General features: G+C 40.3%; 1 protein-coding gene across 2 annotated transcripts in view; it reads right to left on the reverse strand.

The window, feature by feature from the left end:
* LOC122798011 (fer-1-like protein 6) overlaps nucleotides 1–27356 on the reverse strand; it is a 1810759-nt gene that overhangs the window by 981730 nt on the left and 801673 nt on the right. For both annotated transcript variants that reach the window (XM_044066595.1, XM_044066597.1), the window contains exon 17: nucleotides 21618–21734. In XM_044066595.1, coding sequence (XP_043922530.1) covers nucleotides 21618–21734 — 117 coding nt within the window. The remainder of the gene's footprint in view (nucleotides 1–21617; nucleotides 21735–27356) is intronic.

Here is a 27356-nt window from a genome sequence, read left to right on the forward strand (position 1 = left end):
GAGTATCATAGAGGATCTGACATTGTGCTATCTCCCCACCTCTCATGGTCGAGGGTACCTTAGATGATCTGACATTTGTTATCTCTACAGCTCTTCTGGTCGACAGTATCTTAGATGATCTGACATTGTGCTATCTCCCCAGCTCTCATGGTTGAGAGTATATTAGATGATCTGACATTGTGATATCCCCCCAGCTCTCATGGTCAAAAGTATCTTAGATGACCTGACATTGTGCTGTCTCCCCAGCTCTCATGGTTGAAAGTATCTTAGATTATCTGACATTGTTCTATCTCCTCAGCTCTCATACTAATGAGTATCTTAGATGTTCTGCATTTTGCTATCTCCCCAGCTCTCATTGTCAAGGATATCTTAAATGATCTGACATTGTTCTCTCTCCCCAGCTCTCATGGTCGAGAGTATTTTAGATGATCTCTCATTATGCTATCTCCCCAGCTCTCATGGTCGAGGGTATCTTAGATGATTTGACATTGTGCTCTCCCCAGCTGTCATGGTCATGAGTATTTTAGTAAATCTGAGATTGTTCTATCTCCTCAGCTCTCATACTCAAGAGTATCTTAGATGTTCTGCATTTTGCTATCTCCCCAGCTCTCATTGTCGAGTGTATCTTAGATGATCTAACATTGTTCTCTCTCCCCAGCTCTCATGGTCAAGAGTATCTTAGATGATTTGTCATTGTATTATCTCCCCAGCTCTCATGGTCGACAATATCTTGGATCATCTCTCATTGTGCTATGTCCACATCTCTCATGGTCGATAGTATCTTAGATGATCTGACAATGATTTATTCCCCAGTTTTCATGGTCAAGAGTATCTTAGATGATCTGACATTGTGCCTACTCCCCAGCTCTCATTGTCAAGGGTATCTTAGATGATCTGACATTGTGGTATCTCCCCACTCCTCCTGGTTGAGGGTATCTTAGATGATCTGACAATGTGTTATCTCTTGAACTCTCATGGTCAAGAGTATCTTAGATTATCTGACATTGTGCTACCAAACCAACTCTCATAGTCGAGAGTATCATAGATGATCTGAAATTTTGCTATCTCCCCAGCTCTCTTGGCTGAGAGTATATTAGATGATCTAACATTGTGCTATATCCCAGGCTCTCATGATCGAGAATATCTTAGATGATCTGACATTGTGCTGTCTCTACAGCTCTCATGGTCAAAAGATTCTTAGATGATCTGACAATGTGCTATCTCTCCAGCTCTCATGATCGCGAGTATCTAGCTCTCATGGTAGAGAGCATCTTTGATGATCTGACATTGTGTTATCTCCCCAGCTCTGATGGTAGAGAGTATCTTAGATGATCTGACATTGTGCCTTCTCCCCAGCTCTCATGGTCAATGGTATCTTAGATGATCTGACATTTTGCCATCTCCCCAGCTCTCATGGTCAAGGGTATCTTAGATGATCTGACATTGTACTATCTCCCCAGCTCTTATGGTCAAGAATATCTTAGATGGTCTGACATTGTGCTATCTCCCCAGCACTAATAGTCGAGGGTATCTTAGATGATCTGACATTGTGCTATCTCTCCACCTCTCACAGTTGAGAGTATCATAGATGATCTGGCATTGTGCTATCTCCCCAGCTCTCATGGCTGAGGGTATCTTAGTTGATCTGACATTGTGCTAGCTCTCGAGCTCTCATGGTCAAGAGTATCATAGATGATCTAACATTGTGCTATATCTCCAGCTCTCATTTTTGAGAGTATCATAGATGATCTGACATTGTGCTATCTCCCCAGCTATCAAGGTCAAGGGTATCTTAGTTGATCTGACATTGTGCTATCTTGCCAGCTAACATGCTAGATAGAATATTAGATGAACTGACATTGTGCTGTCTCCACAGCTCTCTTGCTCAAGAGTATCTCAGATGATCTGGCATTGTGCTATCTCCCCAGCTCTCATGATTGAGGGTATCTTAGATGATTTAACATTGTGCACTCCCCAGCTGTCATGGTCGAGAGTATCTCAAATGATCTGGCATTGTGCTATCTCCCCAGCTCTCATGGCTGAGGGTATCTTAGTTGATCTGACATTGTGCTAGCTCTCGTGCTCTCATGGTCAAGAGTATCATAGATGATCTAACATTGTGCTATATCTCCAGCTCTAATTTTTGAGAGTATCATAGATGATCTGACATTGTGCTATCTCCCCAGCTATCAAGGTCGAGGGTATCTTAGTTGATCTGACATTGTGCTATCTTGCCTCCCCAGCTATCAAGGTCGAGGGTATCTTAGTTGATCTGACATTGTGCTATCTTGCCAGCTCACATGGTAGATAGTATATTAGATGATCTGAAATTGTGCTATCTCCCCAGCTGTCATGTTCGAGAGTATCTCAGATGATCTGACATTGTGCTATCTCACCAGGTGTCATGATCGAGGGTATCTTAGCAGCTGTCATGGTCGTGAGTATCTTAGTCAATCTGAGATTGTGCTATCTCCCCAGCTCTCATGCTTGAGAGTATCTTAGATGATCTGACATTGTTTTATCTTCTCAGCTCTCATGGTCAAGTGTATGTTAGATGATGTGACATTGTGCTATCTCCCCAGCTCTCATTGTCGAGGGTATCTTACATAATCTGACATTGTTCTCTCTCCCCAGCTCTCATGGTCGAGAGTATCTTAGATGATCTCTCATTGTGCTATCCCCCAGCTCTCATTGTCGAGGGTATCTTAGATGATCTGACATTGTTCTATCTCCCCAGCTCTCATGTTCGAGAGTATCTTAGATGATCTCTCATTGTGCTATCCCCCAGCTCTCATTGTCGAGGGTATCTTAGATGATCTGACATTGTTCTATCTCCCCAGCTCTCATGGTCGACAGTATCTTAGATGATCTCTCATTGTGCTATGTCCACAGCTCTCATGGTCGAGAGTATCTTAGATGATCTGACAATGTCTTATTCCCCAGTTTTCATGGTCGAGAGTATCTTAGATGATCTGACATTGTGCTATCTCCCCAGCTCTCATGGTCGAGAGTATCTTAGATGATCTGACATTGTGCTATCATTCCAGCTCTCATGGTTGAGAGCATCATAGAGGATCTGACATTATACTATCTCCCCAGCTCTCATGGTCGAGACTATATTAGATGATCTGACATTGTACTATCTCCTTAGCTCTCATGGTTGAGAGTATCATAGATGATCTGATATTGTGCTCTCTCCCCACCTCTCATGGTTGAGAGTATCATAGATAATCTGAAATTGCGGTATCTCCCCAGCTATCAAGGTCGAGGGTATCTTAGTTGATCTGACATTCTGCTATCTCACCAGATCACATGGTAGATACAATATTAGATGAACTGACATTGTGCTGTTTCCCCAGCTCTCATGCTCAAGAGTATCTTAGATGATCTGACATTGACTATCTCCCCAGCTCTAAAGGTTGAGAGTCTCATAGATGATCTGACATTGTGCTATGTCATCAGCTCTCAGGGTTGAGAGTATCATAGAAGATCTGACATTGTGCTATCTCCTCAGCTCTCATACTCAAGTATCTTAGATGATCTGATATTTTGCTATCTCTCCAGCTCTCATTGTCGAGGGTATCTTAGATGATGTGACATTGTGCTCTCCCCAGCTGTCATGGTTATGAGTATCTTAGTTAATCTGAGATTGTTCTATCGCCTCAGCTCTCATACTCAAGAGTATCTTAGATGTTCTGCATTTTGATATCTTCCTAGCGCTCATTGTTGAGGGTATCGTAGATGATCTCACATTGTTTTATCTCCCCAGTTCTCATGGCCGACAGTATCTTGAATCATCTCTCATTGTGCTATGTCCACAGCTCTCATGGTCGATAGCATCTTAGATGATCTGACAAGGATTTATTCCCCAGTTTTCATGGTCGAGAGTATCTTAGATGATCTGACATTGTGCTTACTCCCCAGCTCTCATGGTCGAGGGTATCTTAGATGATCTGACATTGTGTTATCTTCCTACTTCTCCTGGTTGAGGGTATCTTAGATGATCTGACAATGTGCTATCTCTCAAACTCTCATGGTCAAGAGTATCTTAGAATATCTGACATTGTGCTATCTCACCAACTCTCATAGTCGAGAGTATCATAGATGTTCTGACATTGTGCTATCTCCCCAGCTCTTTTGGCTGAGACTATATTAGATGATATGACATTGTGCTATATCCCAGGCTCTCATGGTCAAGAATATCTTAGATGATCTGACATTGTGCTATCTCTACAACTCTCCTGGTCGAAAATATCTTAGATGATCTGACAATGTGCTATCTCTCCAGCTCTCATGATCGCAAGTATCTAAGATGATTTGACATTGTGGTATCTCCCCACCTCTCATGCTTGAGGGTATCTTAGATGATCTGACAATGTGTTATCTCTCGAACTCTCATGGTCAAGAGTATCTTAGAATATCTGACATTGTGCTATTTCACCAGCTCTCATAGTCGAGAGTATCATAGATGATCTCACATTGTGGTATCTCCCCAGCTGTCTTGGCTGAGATTATATTAGATGATCTAACATTGTGCTATATTCCAGGCTCTCATGGTTGAGAATATCTTAGATGATCTGACATTGTGCTGTCTCTACAGCTCTCATGTTTGAGAGATTCTTGGATGATATGACAATGTGCTATCTCTCCACCTCTCATGATCGAGAGTATCTAAGATGATCTGACATTGTGCTATCTCTCCAACTCTGATGGTCGAGAGCATGTTCGATGATCTGACACTGTGCTGTCTCCCCAGCTCTGATGGTAGATAGTATCTTAGATGATCTGACATTGTGCCATTTCCCCAGATCTCATGGTCAATGGTATCTTAGATGATCTGACATTGTGCTATCTCCCCAGCACTCATGGTCAAGGGTTTCTTAGATGATCTTACATTGTGCTATCTCCCCAGCTCTCATGGTCAAGAGTATCACAGATGATTTGACGTTGTGCTATCTCCCCAGCACTAATGGTCAAGTGTATCTTAAATGATCTGACAATGTGCTATCTCCCCAGCTCTCATGGTCAAGGGTATCATAGATGATCTGACGTTGTGGTATCTCCCTAGCTCTCATTGAAGAAAGTATCTTATATGACCTGACATTGTGCTATCTCCCCAACTCACATGGTTCAGAGTATCATAGATGATCTGACATTGTGCTATCTCCCCACCTCTCATGGTCGAGGGTATCTTAGATGATCTGACATTGTGCTAGCTCTCGAGCTCTCATGGTCAAGAGTATCATAGATGATCTGACATTGTGCTATATTTCCAGCTCTCATGGTTTAGAGTATCATAGATGATCTGACATTGAGCGATCTCCCCAGCTCTCATTTTTGAGATTATCGAAGATAATCTGACATTGTGCTATCTCCCCAGCTCTCATGGCCGAGGGTATCTTAGATGATCTGACATTGTGCTCTCCCCAGCTGTCATGTTCGCAAGTATCTTAGTTAATCTGACATTGTGCTATCTCCCCAGCTCTCATTGTCGAGGGTATCTTAGATGATCTGACATTGTTCTATCTCCCCAGCTCTCATGGTCAAGAGTATCTTAGATGATCTCTCATTGTGCTATCTCCCCAGCTCTCATGGTCGAGAGTATCTTAGATGATCTGACAATGTCTTATTCCCCAGTTTTCATGGTCAATAAAAGGTTAGATGATCTGACATTATGCTATCTCCCCAGCTCTCATGGTTGAGGGTATCTTAGATGATCTGACATTTTGCTATCTCCCCAGCTCTCATAGTCGAGAGTATTTTAGATGATCTGACATTATGCCATGTCTCCATCTCTCATGGTCGAGGGTATCTTACATGATATGACATTGTGTGATCTCCCCAGCTCTCATGGTGGAGAGTATCTTAGATGACCTTTTAATTATGCTATCTTCTCAGGTCTCATGGTCAAGAGTATCTTAGATGATCTGACATTGTGCTATCTCCCCAGTTCTCATGGTCAAGAGCATCTTAGATGATCTGACATTGTGCTATCTCACCAGCTCTCATGTTCGAGAGTTTTATGGATGATCAGACATTGTGCTATCTTCCAGCTCTCATGGTCGAGACTATATTAGATGATCTGACATTGTGCTATATCCCCAGCTCTCATGGTCAAGAATATCTTAGATGATCTGACATTGTGCTATCTCTACAGCTCTTCTGGTCAACAGTATCTTAGATGATCTGACATTGTGCTATCCCCCTAGCTCTCATGGTCAAGAGTATCTTAGATGATCTGACATTGTGCTGTCTTCCCAGCTCTCAAGGGAAAGAGTATCTTAGTTTATCTGACATTGTGCTATCTCTTGAGCTTTCATGGTCAAGAGTATTTTAGATGATCTCTCATTGAGCTATCTCCCCAGCTCTCATGGTCGAGAGTATCTTAGATAATCTGGCATTGTCCTATCTCCCAGTTCTCATGGTTGAGAGTATCTTAGATTATCTGACATTGTGCTAGCTCCCCACCTCTCATGGTTGAGAGTATCATAGATGATCTGACATTGTGCTATCTCCCCACCTCTCATGGTCAAAAGTATGTTAGATGATCTGACATTGTGTTGTCTCTCGAGCTCTCATGGTCAAGAGTATTTTAGATGATCTGACATTGTGCTATCTCCCTAGATCTCATGGTTGAGAGTATATTAGATGATTTGACATTGTGCTATATCCCCTGCACTCATGGACGAGAATATCTTAGACAATCCGTCATTGTGCTATCTCCCCAGCTCTCATGGTCGAGAGTTTCTTAGATGATCTGACATTGTGTTCCCTTCCCACCTCTCATGGTTGCGAGTATCACAGATGATCTGACATTGTGCTATCTCCCCAGCAGTCATGGTAAAGGGTATCTTAGTTGATCTGACATTGTGCTATCTCCCCTGCTCTCATGGTCAAGAGTATCTTAGATGATCTGACATTGTGCTATCTCCCCAGCTCTCATGGTCGAGAGTATCTTAGATGATCTGACATTGTGCTATCTTCCCAGCTCTCATGTTCGAGGGTATCATAGATGATCTGACATTGAGCTCTCTCTCCAGGTCTCATGGTTGATGGTATCTTAGATGATCTGACATTGTGCTCGCTTCCCACCTGTCATGGTTGCAAATATCATAGATGATCTGACATTGTGCTATCCCCCCAGCTCTCATGGTCGAGGGTATCATAGATGATATGACATTGTGCTATCTCCCCAGCTCTCATGGTCGAGAGTATATTAGATTATTTGACATTGTGCTATATCCCCAGCTCTCATGGTCGAGAATATCTTAGATGATCTGACATTGTGCTATCTCTACAGCTCTCATGGTTGAGAGTATCTTAGATGATCTGACATTGTGCTATCTCTCCAGCTCTCATGGTCGAGAGTATCTTAGATGATCTGACATTGTGCTATCTCTCCAGCTCTCATGGTCAAGACTATCTTAGATGATCTGACATTGTGCTATCCCCCCAGCTCTTATGGTTGCAAGTATCTTAGATGATCTGACATTGTGCTATCTCCCTAGCTCTCATGGTCGAGAGTATCTTAGAGGATCTGATATTGTGCTATCTCCCTAGCTCTCATGTTTGAGAGTATCTTAGATGATCTGACAGTGTGCTATCTCCCCAGCTCTCATGGTCGAGGGTATCTTAGATGATCTGACATTGTGCTCGTTTCCCACCTGTCATGGTTGCAAATATCATAGATGATCTGACATTGTGCTATCCCCCCAGCTCTCATGGTCGAGGGTATCATAGATGATATGACATTGTGCTATCTCCCCAGCTCTCATGGTCAAGAGTATATTAGATTATTTGACATTGTGCTATATCCCCAGCTCCCATGGTCGAGAATATCTTAGATGATCTGACATTGTCCTGTCTCTACAGCTCTCATGGTCGAGAGTATCTTAGATGATCTGAAATTATGCTATCTCTCCAGCTCTCATGGTCGAGAGATTCGTAGATGATCTGACATTGTGCTATCTCTCCAGCTTTCATGGTCGAGACTATCTTTGATGATCTGACAATTTGCTATCTCCCCAGCTCTTATGGTTGCAAGTATCTTAGATGATCTGACATTGTGCTATCTCCCTAGCTCTCATGGTTGAGAGTATCTTAGAGGATCTGATATTGTGCTATCTCCCTAGCTCTCATGTTTGAGAGTATCTTAGATGATCTGACATTGTGCTATCTTCCCAGCTGTCATGGATTAGGGTATCTTAGATGATCTGACATTGTGCTATCTCCCCATCTCTCATGGTCGAGGGTGTCTTAGAGGATCTGATATTGTGCTATCTCCCTAGCTCTCATGTTTGAGAGTATCTTAGATGATCTGACATTGTGCTATCTCTCGAGTTCTCATGGTCGAGAGTAACTTAGATGATCTGAAATTGTGCTATCTCCCCAGCTCTCATGGTCAAGAGTATCTTAGATGATCTGACATTGTGCTATCTCTTGAGCTATCATGGTCGAGAGATTCTTAGATGATCTGACATTCTGCTATCTCCCCATCTCACATGGTTAAGGGTTCCTTTGATGATCTGACATTGTGCTTTCTCCCCAGCTCTCATAGTTGAGGCTATCTTAGATGATCTGACATTGTGCTCTCGAGCTGTCATGGTAGAGAGTATCTTACATGATCTGACATTGTGCTGTCTCTTAGCTCTCATGGTCAAGAGTATCTTAGATGATCTGACATTCTGCTATCTCCCCATCTCTCATGGTCAACGGTATAATAGATGAACTGCCATTGTGCTATCTCGCCAGCTTTCATGGTCAAGATTTTCCTAGATGATCTGACATTGTGCTATCTCCCCAACTCTCATGGTTCAGAGTATCGTAGATGATCTGACATTGTGCAATCTCCCCAGCTCTCATGGTATAGATTATCATAGATGATCTGACATTGTGCTATATCCCCAGCTCTCATGACAGTATCTTAGATGATCTGACATTGTGCTATCTCCCCAGCTCTCATGGTCGAGAGTATCTTAGATGATCTGACATTGTGCTATCTCCCCAGCTCTCATGGTCAAGAGTATCTTAGATGATCTGACATTGTGCTATCTCCCCAGCTCTCATGGTTGAGAGTATCTTAGATGATCTGACATTGTGCTATCTCCCCAGCTCTCATGGACGAGGGTATTTTAGATGATCTGACATTGTGCTATCTCTCAAGCTCTCATGGTCAAGCATATCTTAGATGATCTGACATTGTGTTATCACCGCAGCTCACATGGTCAAGAGTATCTTAGATGATCTGACATTGTGCTATCTCTTGAGATCTCATGGTTGAGAGTATCTTACATGAACTGAAATTGTGCTATCTCCCCAGCTCTCATGGTCAAGAGTATCATAAATGATCTGACAGTGTGCTATCTCCCCATCTCTTAAGGTCAAGAGCATCATAGATGATCTGACATTGTCCTATCACCTCTGCTCTCATTGTCAAGATTACTAGAGGTAATCTGACATTGTGCTATCTCCCCAACTCTCATGGTCGAGAGTAGTTTAGAAGATCTGTAATTGTGCAATCTCCCCAGCTCTCATGGTATAGATTATCATAGATGATCTGACATTGTGCTATATCCCCAGCTCTCATGGCCGAGGATATCTTAGATGATCTGACATTGTGCTATCTCCCCAGCTCTCATTACAGTATCTTAGATGATCTCTCATTGTGCTATCTCTTCAGCTCTCATGGTCGAGAGTATCTTACTTGATCTGACATTGTGCTATCTCCCCATTTCGCATCGTCAAGAGTATCTTAGATGATCTGACATTGTGCTATTTCCCCAGCTCTCATGGACGAGGGTATCTTTGATGGTCGGACATTGTGCTATCTCTCAAGCTCTCATGGTCAAGAGTATCTTAGATGATCTGACATTGTGCTATCTCTTGAGTTCTCATGGTCGAGAGTATCTTAGATGATCTGAAATTGTGCTATCTCCCCAGCTCTCATGGTCAAGAGTATCTTAGATGATCTGACATTGTGCTATCTCTTGAGCTCTCATGGTCGAGAGATTCTTAGATGATCTGACATTCTGCTATCTCCCCATCTCACATGGTTAAGGGTACCTTTGATGATCTGACATTGTGCTTTCTCCCCAGCTCTCATGGTTGAGGGTATCTTAGATGATCTGTCATTGTGCTATCTGCCCAGCTCTCATGATTTAGAGTATCTTAGATTATCTGACATTGTGCTATCTCTCGAGCTCTCATGGTCGAGAGTATCTTAGATGATCTGACATTGTGCTTTCTACACAGCTCTCTTGGTCGAGAGTATCATAAATGATCTGACATTGTGCTATCTCCCCATCTCTTAAGGTCAAGAGCATCATAGATGATCTGACATTGTCCTATCGCCTCTGCTCTCATTGTCAAGATTACCAGAGATAATCTGACATTGTGCTATCTCCCCAACTCTCATGGTCGAGAGTAGTTTAGATGATCTGTCATTGTGCAATCTCCCCAGTTCTCATGGTATAGATTATCATAGATGATCTGACATTGTGCTATATCCCCAGCTCTCATGGTCGAGGGTATCTTAGATGATCTGACATTGTGCTATCTCCCCAGCTCTCAGGACAGTATCTTAGATGATCTCTCATTGTGCTATCTCTTCAGCTCTCATGGTCGAGAGTATCTTACATGATCTGACATTGTGCTATCTCCCCATTTCTCATGGTCGAGAGTATCTTAGGTGATCTGACATTGTGCTATCTCCCCAGCTCTCATGGTCAAGAGTATCTTAAGATTTTCTGACATTGTGCTATCTCCCCAGTTCTCATGGTCAAGAGTATCTTAGATGATCTGATATTGTGCTATCTCCCGAACTCTCATGGTTGAGAGTATCTTAGATGATCTGACTATGTGCTATCTCCCCAGCTCTCATGGTCGTGGGTATCTTATATGATGTGACATTGTGCTATCTCTCGAGCTATCATGGGCGAGAGTATCATAGATGATCTGACATTGTGCTATCTCCCCATCTCTCATGGTGGACAGCATAATAGATGATCTGACATTGTCCTATCTCCCCAACTATCATGGTTGAGAGTATCTTAGATGATCAGACATTGTGCAATCTCCACAGCTCTCATGGTTGAGATTATCATAGATGATCTGACATTGTGCTATCTCCCCAGCTCTTAGGGTAGAAAGTATCTCAGATGATCTGACATTGTGCTGTCTCCTCAGCTCTCATGGTCAAAGGTATATTAGATGATTTGACATTGTGCTATCCCCCCAGCTCTCATGGTCGAGAGTATCTTAGATGAACTGACATTGTGCTATCTCCCCAGCTCTCATGTTTGAGAATATTTTAGATACTCTGAAATTGTGCTATCTACCCAGTTCTCATCATTGAGAGTATCATAAATGATCTGACATTGTGCTATCTCCCCATCTCTTAAGGTCAAGAGTGTCATAGATGATCTGACATTGTCCTATTGCCTTTGCTCTCATTGTCAAGATTACCAGAGATAATCTGGCATTGTGCTATCTCCCCAACTCTCATGGTAGAGAGTAGTTTAGATGATCTGTCATTGTGCAATCTCCTCAGTTCTCATGGTATAGTTTATCATAGATGATCTGACATTGTACTATATCCCCAGCTCTCACGGTCGAGGGTATCTTAGATGATCTGACATTGTGCTATCTCCCCAGCTCTCAGGACAGTATCTTAGATGATCTGACATTGTGCTATCTTTCCATCTCTCATGGTCGAGAGTATCTTAGATGATCTGACATTGTTCTAGCACCTAATTTCTCATAGTTGAGAGTATCTTAGATGATCTGACATTGTGCTGTCTCCCCAGCTCTCATGGTCGAGAGTATCTTAGATGATCTGACATTGTGCTATCTCCCCAGCTCTCATGGTCAAGAGTATCTTAGATGATCTGACATTGTGCTATCTCCCCAGCTCTCATGGTTGAGAGTATCTTAGATGATCTGACATTGTGCTATCTCCCCAGCTCTCATGGTCAAGGGTATCTTAGATGATCTGACATTGTGCTATCTCTCCAGCTCTCATGGTCGAGAGTATCTTAGATGATCTGACATTGTGCTATCTCACCAGCTCTCATGGTCGAGAGTATCATAGATGATCTGACATTGTGCTATCTCCCCACCTCTCATGGTCGAAGGTATCTCAGATGATCTGACATTGTGCTGTCTCCCCATCTCTCATGGTCAAAGGTATATTAGATGATTTTACATTGTGCTATCTCACCAGCTCTCATTGTCAAGTGTATCTTAGATGATCTGACATTGTGCTTTCTCCCCAGCTCTCATGGTCGAGGGTATCTTAGATGATCTGACATTGTGCTATCTACCCAGTTCTCATCGTTGAGAGTATCATAAATGATCTGATATTGTGCTATCTCCCCATCTCTTAAGGTCAAGAGCGTCATAGATGATCTGACATTGTCCTATCGCCTCTGCTCTCATTGTCAAGATTACTAGAGATAATCTGACATTGTACTATCTCCCCAACTCTAATGGTCGAGAGTAGTTTAGATGATCTGTAATTGTGCAATCTCCCCAGCTCTCATGGTATAGATTATCATAGATGATCTGACATTGTGCTATATCCCCAGCTCTCATGGTCGAGGGGATCTTAGATGATCTCACATTGTGCTATCTCCCCAGCTCTCATGGCAGTATCTTAGATGATCTCTCATTGTGCTATCTCTTCAGCTCTCATGGTCGAGAGTATCTTAGATGATCTGACATTGTGCTATCTCCCCAGCTCTCATGGTTGAGGGTATCTTAGATGATCTGACATTGTGCTATCTCCCCAGCTCTCATGGTCGAGAGTATCTTACATGATCTGACATTGTGCTATTTCCCCAGCTCTCATGGTCGAGAGTATCTTAGATGATCTGACATTGTGCTATCTCTCCAGCTCTCATGGTCAAGAGTATCTTAGATGATCTGACATTGTGCTATCTCTTGAGTTCTCATGGTCGAGAGTATCTTACATGATCTGAAATTGTGCTATCTCCCCTGCTCTCATGGTCAAGAGTATCTTAGATGATCTAACATTGTGCTATCCCTTGAGCTCTCATGGTCGAGAGATTCTTAGATGATCTGACATTCTGCTATCTCCCCAGCTCTCATGGCTGAGGGTATCTTAGATGATCTGTCATTGTGCTATCTGCCCAGCTCTCATGATTTAGAGTATCTTAGATTATCTGACATTGTGCTATCTCTCGAGCTCTCATGGTCGAGAGTATCTTAGATGATCTGACATTGTGCTTTCTACACAGCTCTCTTGGTTGAGAGTATCATAAATGATCTGACATTGTGCTATCTCCCCATCTCTTAAGGTCAAGAGCATCATAGATGATCTGACATTGTCCTATCGCCTCTGCTCTCATTGTCAAGATTACCAGAGATAATCTGGCATTGTGCTATCTCCCCAACTCTCATGGTCGAGAGTAGTTTAGATGATCTGTCATTGTGCAATCTCCCCAGTTCTCATGGTATAGTTTATCATAAATGATCTGACATTGTGCTATATCCCCAGCTCTCATGGTCGAGGGTATCTTAGATGATCTGACATTGTGCTATCTCCCCAGCTCTCATGGCAGTATCTTACATGATCTGTCATTGTGCTATCTCTTCAGCTCTCATGGTCGAGAGTATCTTACATGATCTGACATCGTGCTATCTCCCCATTTCTCATGGTCGAGGGCATCTTTGATGATCTGACATTGTGCTATCTCCCCAGCTCTCATGGTCAAGAGTATCTTAGATGATCTGACATTGTGCTATCTCCCCAGTTCTCATGGTCAAGAGTATCTTAGATGATCTGACATTGTGCTATCTCCCCAGCTCTCATGGTTGAGAGTATCTTAGATGATCTGACATTGTGCTATCTCCCCAGCTCTCATGGTCGTGGGTATCTTATATGATGTGACATTGTGCTATCTCTCGAGCTATCATGGGCGAGAGTATCATAGATGATCTGACATTGTGCTATCTCCCCATCTCTCATGGTGGACAGCATAATAGATGATCTGACATTGTCCTATATCCCCAACTATCATGGTTGAGAGTATCTTAGATGATCAGACATTGTGCAATCTCCACAGCTCTCATGGTTGAGATTATCATAGATGATCTGACATTGTGCTATCTCCCCAGCTCTTAGGGTAGAAAGTATCTCAGATGATCTGACATTGTGCTGTCTCCTCAGCTCTCATGGTCAAAGGTATATTAGATGATTTGACATTGTGCTATCCCCCCAGCTCTCATGGTCGAGAGTATCTTAGATGATCTGACATTGTGCTATCTCCCCAGCTCTCATGGTTGAGAATATCTTAGATGATCTGACATTGTGCTATCTCCCCAACTCTCATGGTTGAGAGTACCTTAAATGATCTGACAGTGTTTTATTCCCCAGCTCTCATGGTCAAGAGTATCTTAGATGATCTGACATTGTGCTATCTCCCCAGCTCTCATGGTCGAGAGTATCTTAGATGATCTGACATTGTGCTATCTCCCCAGCTCTCATGGAAGAGAGTATCTTAGATGATCTCTCATTGTGCTATCTCCCCAGGTCTCATGGTCAAAAATATCTTAGATGATCTGACATTGTGCTATCTCCCCAGCTCTCATGGTCGAGGGTATCTTAGATGATCTGACATTGTGCTATCTCCCAGCTCTCATGGTCGATAGTATCTTAGATGATCTGACATTGTGCTATCTCTCCAGCTCTCATGGTCGAGAGTATCTTAGATGATCTGACATTGTGCTATCTCCCAGCTCTCATTGTTGAGAGTATCATAGATGATCTGACATTGTGCTATCTCCCCAGCTCTCATGGTCAAAAATATCTTAGATGATCTGACATTGTGCTATCTCCCAAGTTCTCATGGTCGAGAGTATCTTAGATGATCTGACATTGTGCTATCTCCCCAGCTCTCATGGTTGAGAGTATCTTAGATGATCTGACATTGTGCTATCTCCCCAGCTCTCATGGTTGAGGGTATCTTAGATGATCTGACATTGTGCTATCTCCCAGCTCTCATGGTCGAGAGTATCTTAGATGATCTGACATTGTGCTATCTCCCCAGCTCTCATGGTTGAGAGTATCTTAGATGATCTGACATTGTGCTATCTCCCCAGCTCTCATGGTTGAGAGTATCTTAGATGATCTGACATTGTGCTATCTCCCCAGCTCACATGGTTGAGAGTATCTTAGATGATCTGACATTGTGCTATTTCTTGAGCTCTTATGGTAGAGAGTATCTTAGATGATCTGACATTGTGCTATCTCCCCAGCTCTTATGGTCAATGGTATCTTAGATGATCTGACATTGTGCTATCTCCCCAGCTCTCATGGTCAAGGGTATCTTAGATGATCTGACATTGTGCTATCTCCCCAGCTCTCATGGTCAAGAGTATCTTAGATGATCTGACATTGTGCTATCTCCCCAGTTCTCATGGTCGAGAGTATCTTAGATGATCTGACATTGTGCTATCTCCCCAGCTCTCATGGTCGAGGGTATCTTAGAAGATCTGACATTGTGCTATCTCATCAGTTCTCATGGTCGAGAGTATCTTTGATGATTTGACATTGTATTATCTCCCCAGCTCTCATGGTCAAGGGTATCTTAGATGATCTGACATTGTGCTATATCTCGATCTCACATGGTCGAGAATATCTTAGAGGATCTGATATGGTGATATCTCCCCAGCTGTCATGGTCGAGAGTATCTTAGATGATCTGACATTGTGCTACCTCATCAGTTCTCATGGTCGAGAGTATCTTTGATGATTTGACATTGTGCTATCTCCACAGCTGTCATGGTCGACAGTATCATAGATGAGCTGACATTGTGCTATCTCACCGGCTCTCATTGTTGAGAGTATTTCAGATAATCTAACATTGTGCTGTCTCCCCAGCTCTCATGGTTGAAAGTATCTTAGATGATCTGACATTGTGCTATCTCCCAGTTCTCATGGTCGAAAGTATCTTAGATGATCTGATATTGTGCTATCTCCCCAGCTCTCATGGTAGAGGGTATCTTAGATGATCTGACATTGTGCTATCTCCCCAGCTCTCATGGTCAAGGGTATCTTAGAGGATCTGACATTGTCCAACATTAGCTTTTGAGTTCACTGCCAACTGGCTTGCATATTTGGCATTTTCTTTTGCTGAAGTAGAACAAATGAGGTAGGAAGTTTATCTACATTCTCCTTTCCATCAACAGTTATGAAGATGACTGACCTATTAGTTGTAATGGAGTGTTTCTGGGTTCAGACAAAACTAAACAACAGTCTTATTGAGAACTTTTTCATGATATTTTTATAGTTTGCATGACTCTTTACTTTTGCTAATTAGACTGTGAAATCCTTGGTGAAGAGGTTAGGTGCTGCATTTCCCTCCTTTCTGAAAATATGAGAAAATCTTGACTTACAAACTGTGGCTCATTGAATATATTCATGAGATCCTACTCTGGTGAGACTTAGGATGGTCTTAGGCTTACACCACACAGGAAGTACTTCTATACTGAACTTGTAGAGAATTAAAAAAATGTAATCTTCCAGATCAGCCTGGAAAGATAGCCAAGAATCCAGACTCTACTTGGAAAAGACTTGGAGTAGCAAGATACTTTTTTGACAGATAAGGGGAATTCACTGAGTTCATACATAGTTGAAATTACTGATGGTCTAAGGTCTAGATACAGATGAAGATGCTTATACAGAAATGGCTTGTTCTCTTCTTGAAAAAGCATGTGTCTGAAAGATTGTGACTGAGGAAAAGTCCAAGGCATGGCGTTTTATAGCTGCCGAACTAAAAGTGCTCCTAAAATGTACAATTCACCTGATCATGAGCAGTGTAATAGGTATTACTCCATATACTGCAACAGAAGACACTATTTTTAATATGATGATCTAATGACTTTGACTGTTCCACCAACTATGACCTTAATTCTATTCTAAAGTATCTAGGTATGGCAGACAACTGAAAAAAAAAACATCCAAATAACATAACGTCTTAACATCTTGTGCTAGAAAACATTGAATTACATAGGCACAACATAGTAATTGCAAATTCGTCTGCAATTATTCATTGCAGTGTTGATTTTTTAAGCATGCATGCTTGTATATATCATGTGATGTCCCCCAATACAAAATAATATAATATGGCATAGTGGACTAAATATGCTCTGTATAAATGCTAGAATTCAGTAAAAGGTGACAATTGTAATGTACAGAGCAATGTGTGTTTAGCTATCTCATTGGCTATGAGTGCATGCGGGACATTATGTAATTCAGGCATTTAGGCTCAAAGGTTTGCACTATGCCAGTGGTATATTAACCATTGCAGGCTTAGCCAACAATGCCGTAGAAGAACCTTTGAAAGTGAGCTAATAGTTCAGAAAGTGATTGCAGTAGGTAGAGCTGATTTGGGAAATGTTGATAAAACTTTTTTAGATTGGGTGATGCTAGAGATATGGAAAATATGGGGACATTTTTGAGAAGGAAGGAAATGAAAAGCAGAGAGGTCGTTGGTAAGACTGAGATATGAGACTGTTTAGGTTGGCATAGTGAAAAGGTCTCCTGGGATGAATTTATGGATCTCATCCATTTATGTAATTAAAACTTGAGTACTCCTAGGGTTTCATACTTTTTAATTTGTAGGACAAGCTTGTTCCTTAGGTGTGGGAGACACTGAGTGATAAATTTATCCCTGAATTGCGACATGTTGGTATTTTGTTATTGAATTGCATATTTACAGTTGTAGTAAGGCTGTCTTTTCTTCACGTCCTCTAATGATAGTAAAGCATGTGATTACTCACTTACTGGCTCATGGGTACTTATATCTGATTTTCTGGTATGTAACACTATGAAGAAATTGAAACTAATAGTCACAATAATACAATAGGCAGGTAAAAGTAATAGTGTAATAGGAATTAGCATGGAAAGTAGTCAATAACGACTGTACTCATATACTTGAAACAGAAGATAAATTAAACATTTCAGCGAAAAATGGAAAGTAGAAAAACATGTTAGAGGACAGGAAAGACACAGATTTCAGGTGCCCTTAGTGTCATATGGCAGCATGGATCATAACCTACATGAATGATGCATCTTCAAGGCCTGCAGGAAGGCTGGGAATCTGCAGACTTTGTAAATTCAGGTGAAAAGAATCAATGCATCTCCGAGTACTAGTGTCTGTTAGTCGCAGGCAGTCAGAGAGAGAGACATAAATTGTATGACCTGGGTAGATGGAGTCAGAAGAGACAGAAAAAAAGAGATACTAGATATAAAACTGAGGCATAACAGAGAAGGAGACATGATTGTTAAAAAAGTAAGTGTGTGACTAAAAAGAGTAATGTTAAAGCCTGAAGATGGAGAGGTAGAGGAAGCAGGCAGATCATGCCAATTAAAAAGGTAGAGCCCAGATGCGTACTGAACTAGCTGTGGATAGCATCACATATACTGATCCTGCAAAAATAGCTAGCCTATTTGCTGACACGTTTGGCAAAAATTTCACCCCCCTGTCCCCTCTTAACATTCTACAAAGCATTCCCTCTACATCTCTCCCACCTTGTATCTCCAAAGAGCAAGTCATTAAATGTTCTCTCTAAGACCAAGAACACAGCCTCAATGGGACCAGATGGCATTGCAGGTTGCATTTCAAATGGTCTAAACCATGAGTTAGCATCTCCATTAGACACTCTCTTCAACCACAGTCTCAGTATTGGTTTTGTCCCTGCTGAATGGAAAACAGCAACCATCATCTGCCTTCATAAAGGAGGTACAGCAACAGACCCTAGGAACTACAGACCTATGAGTTTAACCAGCCATATCTGTAAGACCACAGAACAAATCATCATGGACCTTATAAATAAGTATATAGGTAATCTCCAAACCCCTAATTGAACATAGTTTGGTTTAGTCAAAGGCAGGTCATACCTGTTACACCTGGTGGACTTCTTTGAAAATGTCACCAAAGCCATAGATGAAGGCAAATCTGTGCATACAGCCTACCTTGACTTAGTCAAGGCCTTTGACACAATCCCACATTTGGGCATCATTGATAAACTCTCCCAGTTGAATATCAACCCTTATATTGTCAAATGGGTTGCTAACTGGCTCACTGACAGATCACACTCAGTCAAAGCTGGCAACTTTACCTCAACCAGCAGACCTGTCAGCAGTAGAGCTCCACAGGGGTCAGTGCTGGGCCCCCCTATTGTTTGGAATATACTTCTCAGAAGTTCAGGCCAAAACAGATGGGCTGTGGCTGACTAAATTTGATGAGGACTGCAAATTAGGTGCAATCACTGATTCCCCAAACAATGTCAATATACTTCAAGAGGGACTTACATAAACCAATGATTGGTGCCAAAGCCATGGACTCAAACTCAGTGCTAAAAATGCATCATCATCCCCTTCAGTAAAAACAATATCCATGCAGACTATCATATAAATAATAATATCCTAAGTAACAACTCAGTAATGAGGGACTTGGGAATGCAAGTTGACAGTAGCCTAAACTTTGACCACCATGTGTCTACTAGTATGGAAGGCATTCTCCATTGCACACCTCATTAGCAAAGGCATTGCCTCAAGAGCAAAAGATCATAACTCCCCTGTACTTGACCCTCATCAAGCCAATAATTGAGTACAATGATCCCTCTGTTATGTACCTTACCAGGCACCTGCAGCAACTTGAGAAACCTCAGAGATTTCTAACCAAGTAAATTCAGGGTCTCCTGCACATGTCATGCATTGACAGACTGAAGTCACTGTCACTGTAGTCAGTAGCATACAGACTACTTAAAGGAAATTTGTGCTTAACCTATAGAGCAATCTTGGATCCAAACCTAATGGAAATGTTGCACTTCCGCAAGTCAGATGGGACAAGGGTCACCCTCTTCAGGGACCTTATCCTGGCCTGTGGCATAAATAGGACCTGCTGGAGAGACAGATATGTCTGTCAGAGGTTGCCACTCCCCTGGAATAGGCTACCAGTTCACATCAAGCAGAGCTCCTCTATGACCCTGTTTAAGTGTACCTTGGATGACTGGATGGGAAACCATAAATTCCTACTGGGGATTTCACCTATGACCCCCCCCCCCAGATATGGGCAATAGCTGCTAACTAAGATCTCAAGTTTAGGCACAATCCTTTATATATGGTTTCTCTAACATTATATATGGTCCACATGGCTAATCTTATAAATAACTTCAGGTCAATAGCCTTGTAACCACCTATGAACCTATGAACCTATGAGAAAGTCTGTATCCTAGATGCAGATGAGAAAAGAAAATGATTTGTACATAACAGGGTAAATTAAAGAAAAGGAAGACAGCAAGGAAGAGATGGAAGGGGCAGTTGTAGGCAATGCATAAAGAAAAAAGAGACAAAGGGGATGAGATAGCATGTTAGACTAAACCAGTTTAGAGAGGACAAGCTCAGTTAGAGAAAGTCAGAGTTCAGGAAGTGCTCCAGATAGGAGGAATAGTTGAGGAGAAGTGCGTAAGAAGAAATAGCACAGGCAGGAGGTTACACACTGCAGCATGATAGATCAACAGTAAGATATCTGCCTTATTCCTACAGGGCCTGGGATTTACATTTTGATGTCCAGGAACTTTTTTGCAGTGTGTTTATTTTTGCAGTGGGTTTATTATCAGTCCACTTATTTGTGTGCCATTTCACAAAAAGCAATGTAAGGTCTGACAGTGAGTATTGGCAAAGTGCAAATCATGAAATGTTCAGTTACCTTGTATGTTCTGATTCTGGTTTTATGATAGTATATAGTAAGTGGCTATCTTTGATGGTCTGGGCAGGATTCATGTGAAAGCAACTGATTATTGGAACATGGCACACCAAATATCATTGCCATTTCGGAGATTAGTTCTCTATTAACTTTTTCACTGTGGGTCCTTCTGCATGGAGAGTGCATGTCCTGACCCTGTCAAAACCATAAAGTACAAATATACACTTTCTTTTTAACAAAGGCAGAGTTTGATGAGTATGTAGCTGTTTCTTATCTAAGCAGGAGTACAATGCTGAATGCTACATATTTAAATTAGGGGTTATATGGCTGTGTACAGTTGAGAGAGAGATACCTGCTGAACAGGTGACAGTGACTCCACAAGATAGAACAGATATACTTCAAGCACTACCAACAAGAGCTATATAACATCATCTTGAAACATAAGCATATCACCTAAAGAAGATCATGAAGGCGAGTTTTATAAAGGTGAAGAAATAAATGGAACAGATATTTCAACATCCATATTGCAAAGTATTGACAGAAATACTTCCTGTATGATGCAACCATCCAGTCTTAAGCATCATTTAATTTAATAGTTTGCTTTGAGGAAGAAGACTGCTGTACACCCCTACTCAGTTTTCATGAAACCAAACAATATTGTGCTGTGAGCTGCATTATGCTGTACCCAACAAACAGGGTGCCCTTCACCTAGTCATCAAAATCATTATAAAATAGATATTCTGTACAACAGTCTGCCCCTCATGCAACAGTGAGTCAATTACAAAATCTTTGTGTTCTGGGCAATCTAACAGACTTATGATATACTTATGATTAAACAACTGAAGCGTATTTCATTATTGTGCTGTCATGGAGATAGCTAATTTACCTCATCAAGAAGGAATTTTATTTTCTGAATGATATTCTGAACTTCACGAAGAATGTCACTGGTTGTCATCTTCTTCTTCTCCATTGCCATTAAATTTGCATCATTGGACATCACTTCCTAAAGTGAGACAGAAAATAGTGTCACTGTTAGTTGTTTTCTTTAAAATAAGCAAACAATGAAAATCTAATACTAGTCAAATGACACTCAGCAGAGGTGTTCATACAACCTGTGAAACTTAAATCCTGAGCTGAGGTTACAGGATAATCTTGTGGGCATAAGGCAAGGTGGAGGCAAAATGAAAGCTTGTCAACCCTCCATTTTGCACTTAAAATCTGTACCAAGATTTACTAAATGCGACATACTGCATCACTAATGCTGCCTTTGCTCATGGTGGAAATATCTAATTCTACTGCTATTATCATATGTGACTGTGGTCGTGGTGCTGCGGTAGCGTTGTCACCTTACAGTCAGACATTGTCCTGTTCGATTCTCAGCTATAGCATCTTCTGTGTGGAGCCATGCATGACTGGACGTACCTTCGTTAAAGGTTGTGCGTCAGGGCTGGCAACTCGGCACGTAAAAATCTACTGCCAATCATTAGCGGACCGGAGTTCCGCTGTGGCGACCCCTAACCGGGAAAAGCTGAAAGACACAACAACAACAACAACAACTGCTATTATCGTATGTGGGCCTAAGCTTTAGTTTGCTTTTTCAAAATGTAGTGAGAAGAAAGACAGGCAATATAAAATAAGACTAAGCTCATTTTCCCATAATTCCTAGCAATACAAGTTGACACACTTTTGTTTTGTCAACATGTAAGTTCATAATCGTAAAAAAAGAAATATGGTGCCTTTGTAGAAAATGTTGCCTTTTTACTGAGAAATAACTGTTACTACATACAGGAGTTACTCTAAAATAATGCCTGTGTTGAAAATGTATGGTACAAATATGGGCAGTTGTGAAAAATCTCATACTGCATTTGCCAATGCAAACAGAGTCCTACCTGCCATAATTTTAATTTCTCTTCTAGATCTTCAGAAAACAGGTTGTGATTCACAGAGGTTATTTATGCTAACATGATAGTTGTGATTAAACTTAACCAAATGAACTAATAATAAGATGGGAATGAGAGTTGATATAAAACCTTGCATGCTATTAAGTTCTTCTCCCTCGATTTGTGATTCATTGTCATATTTAATTTGTTTCTGTGCCATGTGCAGATTCATTATAAAAGATGGAATCATGCCTTTTCTAAATGCTTTGCAAAGCTGCTTGTCTTAGCCAAGCCAAAAGCTCTTGAGCCCAGTGGTGTTTACCAGCCAAGAAGGCAGATATATAGATAGAAATATAGGCAATAACTTACCATAATTTCAATAATCAGAAAATGTATGATAAATTTAGAGTAGATAAAGATATTATAAGGGGCTTAGTGAGTATGCATGGTTCCCATGTGCACAGTGGGGAGATGAGTAGCCTTCTATCCCTGTGGATACTAAGGTCTATATATATATATATATATATATATATATATATATATATATATATATATATATTTATAGATATATACATATAGATAGATATAGAAATATAATTGCTCAGCCAACCTACCCACTGTCACAAAACCTACATAATTTAACCCCCCCTCCCCCCTAACTAAATATACCAATTCCAAAATAACACTACAGTGGGGAAAAGGGCAAACTCCCAAAGATGGCCAACTAGTTTTTCTCCCTGAGAAAAAATTCTCTGAAATGATCATTCGATGGATTAGGTTTTGATGGCAAAAGTTCGACAAAGATGCATTTAATTTTTAGTTTGTTCGGCAAAAGGATATAGCCCTACACACACACACACACACACACACACACACACACATATATATATATATATATATATATATATATATATATAGAGAGAGAGAGACATGTATATATATATATATATATATATATATATATATATATATATATATATCTTTATGCTTGCCTGCGAGACCTTCTTGACACAGACTGGAGACATATTTGACATTTTGTAGGATTCTGCTTCTCGGATACTTCCGGAATTCCTGCATGCATGTACTCTTGGCATGTGTGGAACAGTACATCTATTTCTCAATATCACCTCGGGACCAAGTATGGACTATTCATGCTTTCATTGGGTTGCACATTTCCCTGAGGTGCTTGCTGTGCTAGATTACAGCCATGTTGCAAAGAGGGATTCATCTGGTCCACAAAGGAAGCATGACTGCAATAAGAAGTTCTACCATTCCATAACCTGCCAGGTAGTGCGTGATACATGGGGATGTATCCCCAATGTGTCTGTCCAATATCCTGGCAGTGCACATGATTCCCATATTGGATACATAGCTCAGGCATATATAGTTTTTCTGCATGGTAGAATGCCTAGGGGTCATCTTGCTGGTAAGTGTAAAAATATATTTTTTATCAATTAAGTAGTTATTCATAGTAAAATGTATGGCTTAATAATAAACCACTTTTCCTTTGATTGGACTCCCATCTTTTCTTTTTTCTTCTGTTTTTCCACTGAAGCCATGGCTCCTGATGCACGTGTTGCTGATTATTATTATTTTCTATACATGAAAGCAATGGCTTGTATCATCCTTTAGCTTCTGAATGCTGTGGCCACCTTCCAGGAATAATACTTTTTGTTCCTTCTTTTCTTGCTTTTATACACAATACACACACACACACACACACACACACACACACACACACACACACACACACACACACACACACACACACCATTCTAAATTTTGAATTGGCTGAAGTTTAATAGAGTTGCTTGACAGTCTGGATAACCAGAAAATAATTGGCCAAATTCCAAAAGAATACATAGATTCATTTCATTTAACCAATCATTTAATGCCTATTAATTCAAACCAACAAATTAACTTGCTTTGTCAATTAACTATTACATTTATTCCTATTCATTTAAAACACTATGTATGTTGTTAAAACAAATAAATTATTGTGCAATTTTTAATAATTAAATACTTTTTAAAAAACTTTAACTAGTAGGTCAAAATGCCCTAAAATTATATTATATGTTTATTTAAAAGTTATTTCATGAAACCCAGTTTGTATTATATTCTAGCAGCTCTTAATTTCCACCACAATTCTTTGTAACTAATACTCAAGGACATCCTCTGATGTCTTTGCATTTACCCATTTCGTATGTATGCTCATAGATCCTCTTTTTCAAGGATCTCTCAGTTTTCCCTACGTAGTAGGATGAGCATTTCATGCATATTGCTAAGTAAACCAGCCCTATAGAATCACAATTAAAGTAGCCCTTACTATGTAGCCATAATTTCTTACTTTCTAAGTATATTTCTCTTGGTTAATAACAAACCCACACTGCCTACACTTTCCACATTTATAGGTACCTACCCTTGATGTATTACCTCTGTCACCCAGTCTTCTTTCTACCTTTCCAGTTTCCAAAATATTTTTTACATTGACTGAATTCTTAAATACCACCTTTAACTTTTCCCCTCCAAGTCGGTTAAACTTTTAAATTTCTCCCATTCTTTTTGAAATAACCATTTCACTGACTTGTTTAGGGCATTGTACTCAAGAACCAATGCTTGCTGAAAGCTTTCATTCTCAAAAACCCCATTGGTCTCTATATTTTGTACATTTTCTTTCTCCCCTATGATGCGTTTGAACCTTCCCTTTCTCCCTATTTCAACCCTCAAATTTTTAATGAACTGCTCTGGATATCCTCTTTCCTGGAACATCTGTTCTAATTTATCACATTCTTTTATAAAATCAGTTTCAGAGCTTGTCATCCTTGAACCTCTAACGAACTGCCCTTTACTAAATTTTACAATAAATGGGGTGTCCGCTATCAAAATGAAGGAACATATGTTTCTTTTAGTATCAAAAGAATGTCTATTTTTATAAATCTCAATATCCAAATATGCTATGCTTTTGCTGGACATATTGTATGTGAACTTCAAAATGTAACACTAATATATTTTATAAATTCCTTCAACTTGTCCTCACCCCCATCCAAAAAATTATTATGTCATCTAAAAACCTCTTATATAACTTACAATATTCCATGTAGTCAGATTTAAATATATATTATTGCCACTCCTTGAATTTGTTGAAAATTCACCTTTGTGAATTAAAAAATTATTTTTCAAAATCAAATCCATGAAGCCTATACATGCTACCTTGTCTTCAAATTTTAATTTTTTATCATTAAATATCTCCAACATTCTAATTCCTTTTTCATATGGAATGGATCCAAACAGGTCTACTACATCTATTGTCACAAAGATAATTTCTTTGTCAAATATTTCTGAGTTAATTAATATTGCTTCCTTATTTATCCATATGTGTTTTGTTTTAACATCAACAAATTTTGCCATGGGTGTAATTTTGAGCTTGCTGCTGCTACAATGGGTCTAAAGGGAGATTTTTATTATTTGTATATCTTTCGTATAATCAAGATGGGGTATGCCACCATTTTCCCATCAATAACTTTTTCAAGGGCCAAATCTTTCAGAACCATGTCTATCCTTCTATAGGCAATGTTTATAGACAGTCCTATACTTAGTTGTATCCATCAAAATGTCATTCATCTTCCTTCATATTTTTCATAACTCTGATACCTGCACTTTCCTTTAATTCTTCCAAAATCTTCTTTTCCCCATTTCTAAGTTGTTCTTATACTTGACCTTTTATCCATTCTATTGATCATATTTTCCATATAACTTTCAAAGTTTTTAGTTGAGCATGGATAGGTGGGTTGAATATTGATTTATTCTTTAATATTCTTTGTTCTTCTGTCATGTTAATATTATTCCTATCAATACCTTCCTTTCTAAATAGAAGTTCCAAATTCATTTTTCTCATGAATAATTTTATGTCCAACAAATGACTAATGGAATAAATTTGAATCCTTTTTCAACTCTATATTACTAAAACCCCTGTGAAAATTTCTTTGATTACCATTCCTAAAATATTCTTCCCTCATATCTACCTAATGGTGGGAATTCAGTATCATAGTCAATTCTGTTGTCCACATAATATTCTTATGGGTATTTTATTATGCACTGGTTTTGGGCATATTCTAAGATAACTTATCCATAACTAATACATCACATCTTCCATCTATGTCCCTTTTAATCCATCAAGTTCAATAATTTGTTCATGAATCGTTATTAAATTTCTGTTATTTTCATCAATAATGCATTTCACAATCTCCAAACCACAATTGTGAAAAGTAGACCCTATCTGACTCAAATTCCAAAAGAGTTGCTTTAGGTGTAGGTCTGCCTTGATTTCAAAATACTGGCTCTCAGTGTAAGTGATTTACTTCAGCATAAGACCCATCTATAAAGGGGTCTATATTATAACATTGAAGTCTTACAACTTTGAATGTTATAATATCGAACCCTATTCAGCGAACGCTGGAAATAGCGAAGCTGAAGAACACTGAATTCTTTTCTAGGGAAAGTATTCAGTGGGCCGTTTCTGCAGCTTCGCTATTTCCTCGACTGTGGAGCGAAGGTTATGGACCAGGTTAAGGTAAGTGTGTGAACGAAGGTGAGTGTGCAATAGGGACCTTGGGGTTAGGGAGTGGGAAAGGTGAGTGTGCGATAGTGACTTTAGGCTTAGGGAGTGGGTAAGGTGAGTGTGCGACAAGGACCTTAAGGTTAGGGAGTGGGTAAGGTGAGTGTGCGATAGGGACTTTAGGGTTAGG

The sequence above is a fragment of the Protopterus annectens genome, chromosome 3.part1 (genome assembly GCF_019279795.1).
Source record: "Protopterus annectens isolate FY-2018-M chromosome 3.part1, PAN1.0, whole genome shotgun sequence".
Taxonomy (NCBI): Eukaryota; Metazoa; Chordata; order Ceratodontiformes; family Protopteridae; genus Protopterus; species Protopterus annectens.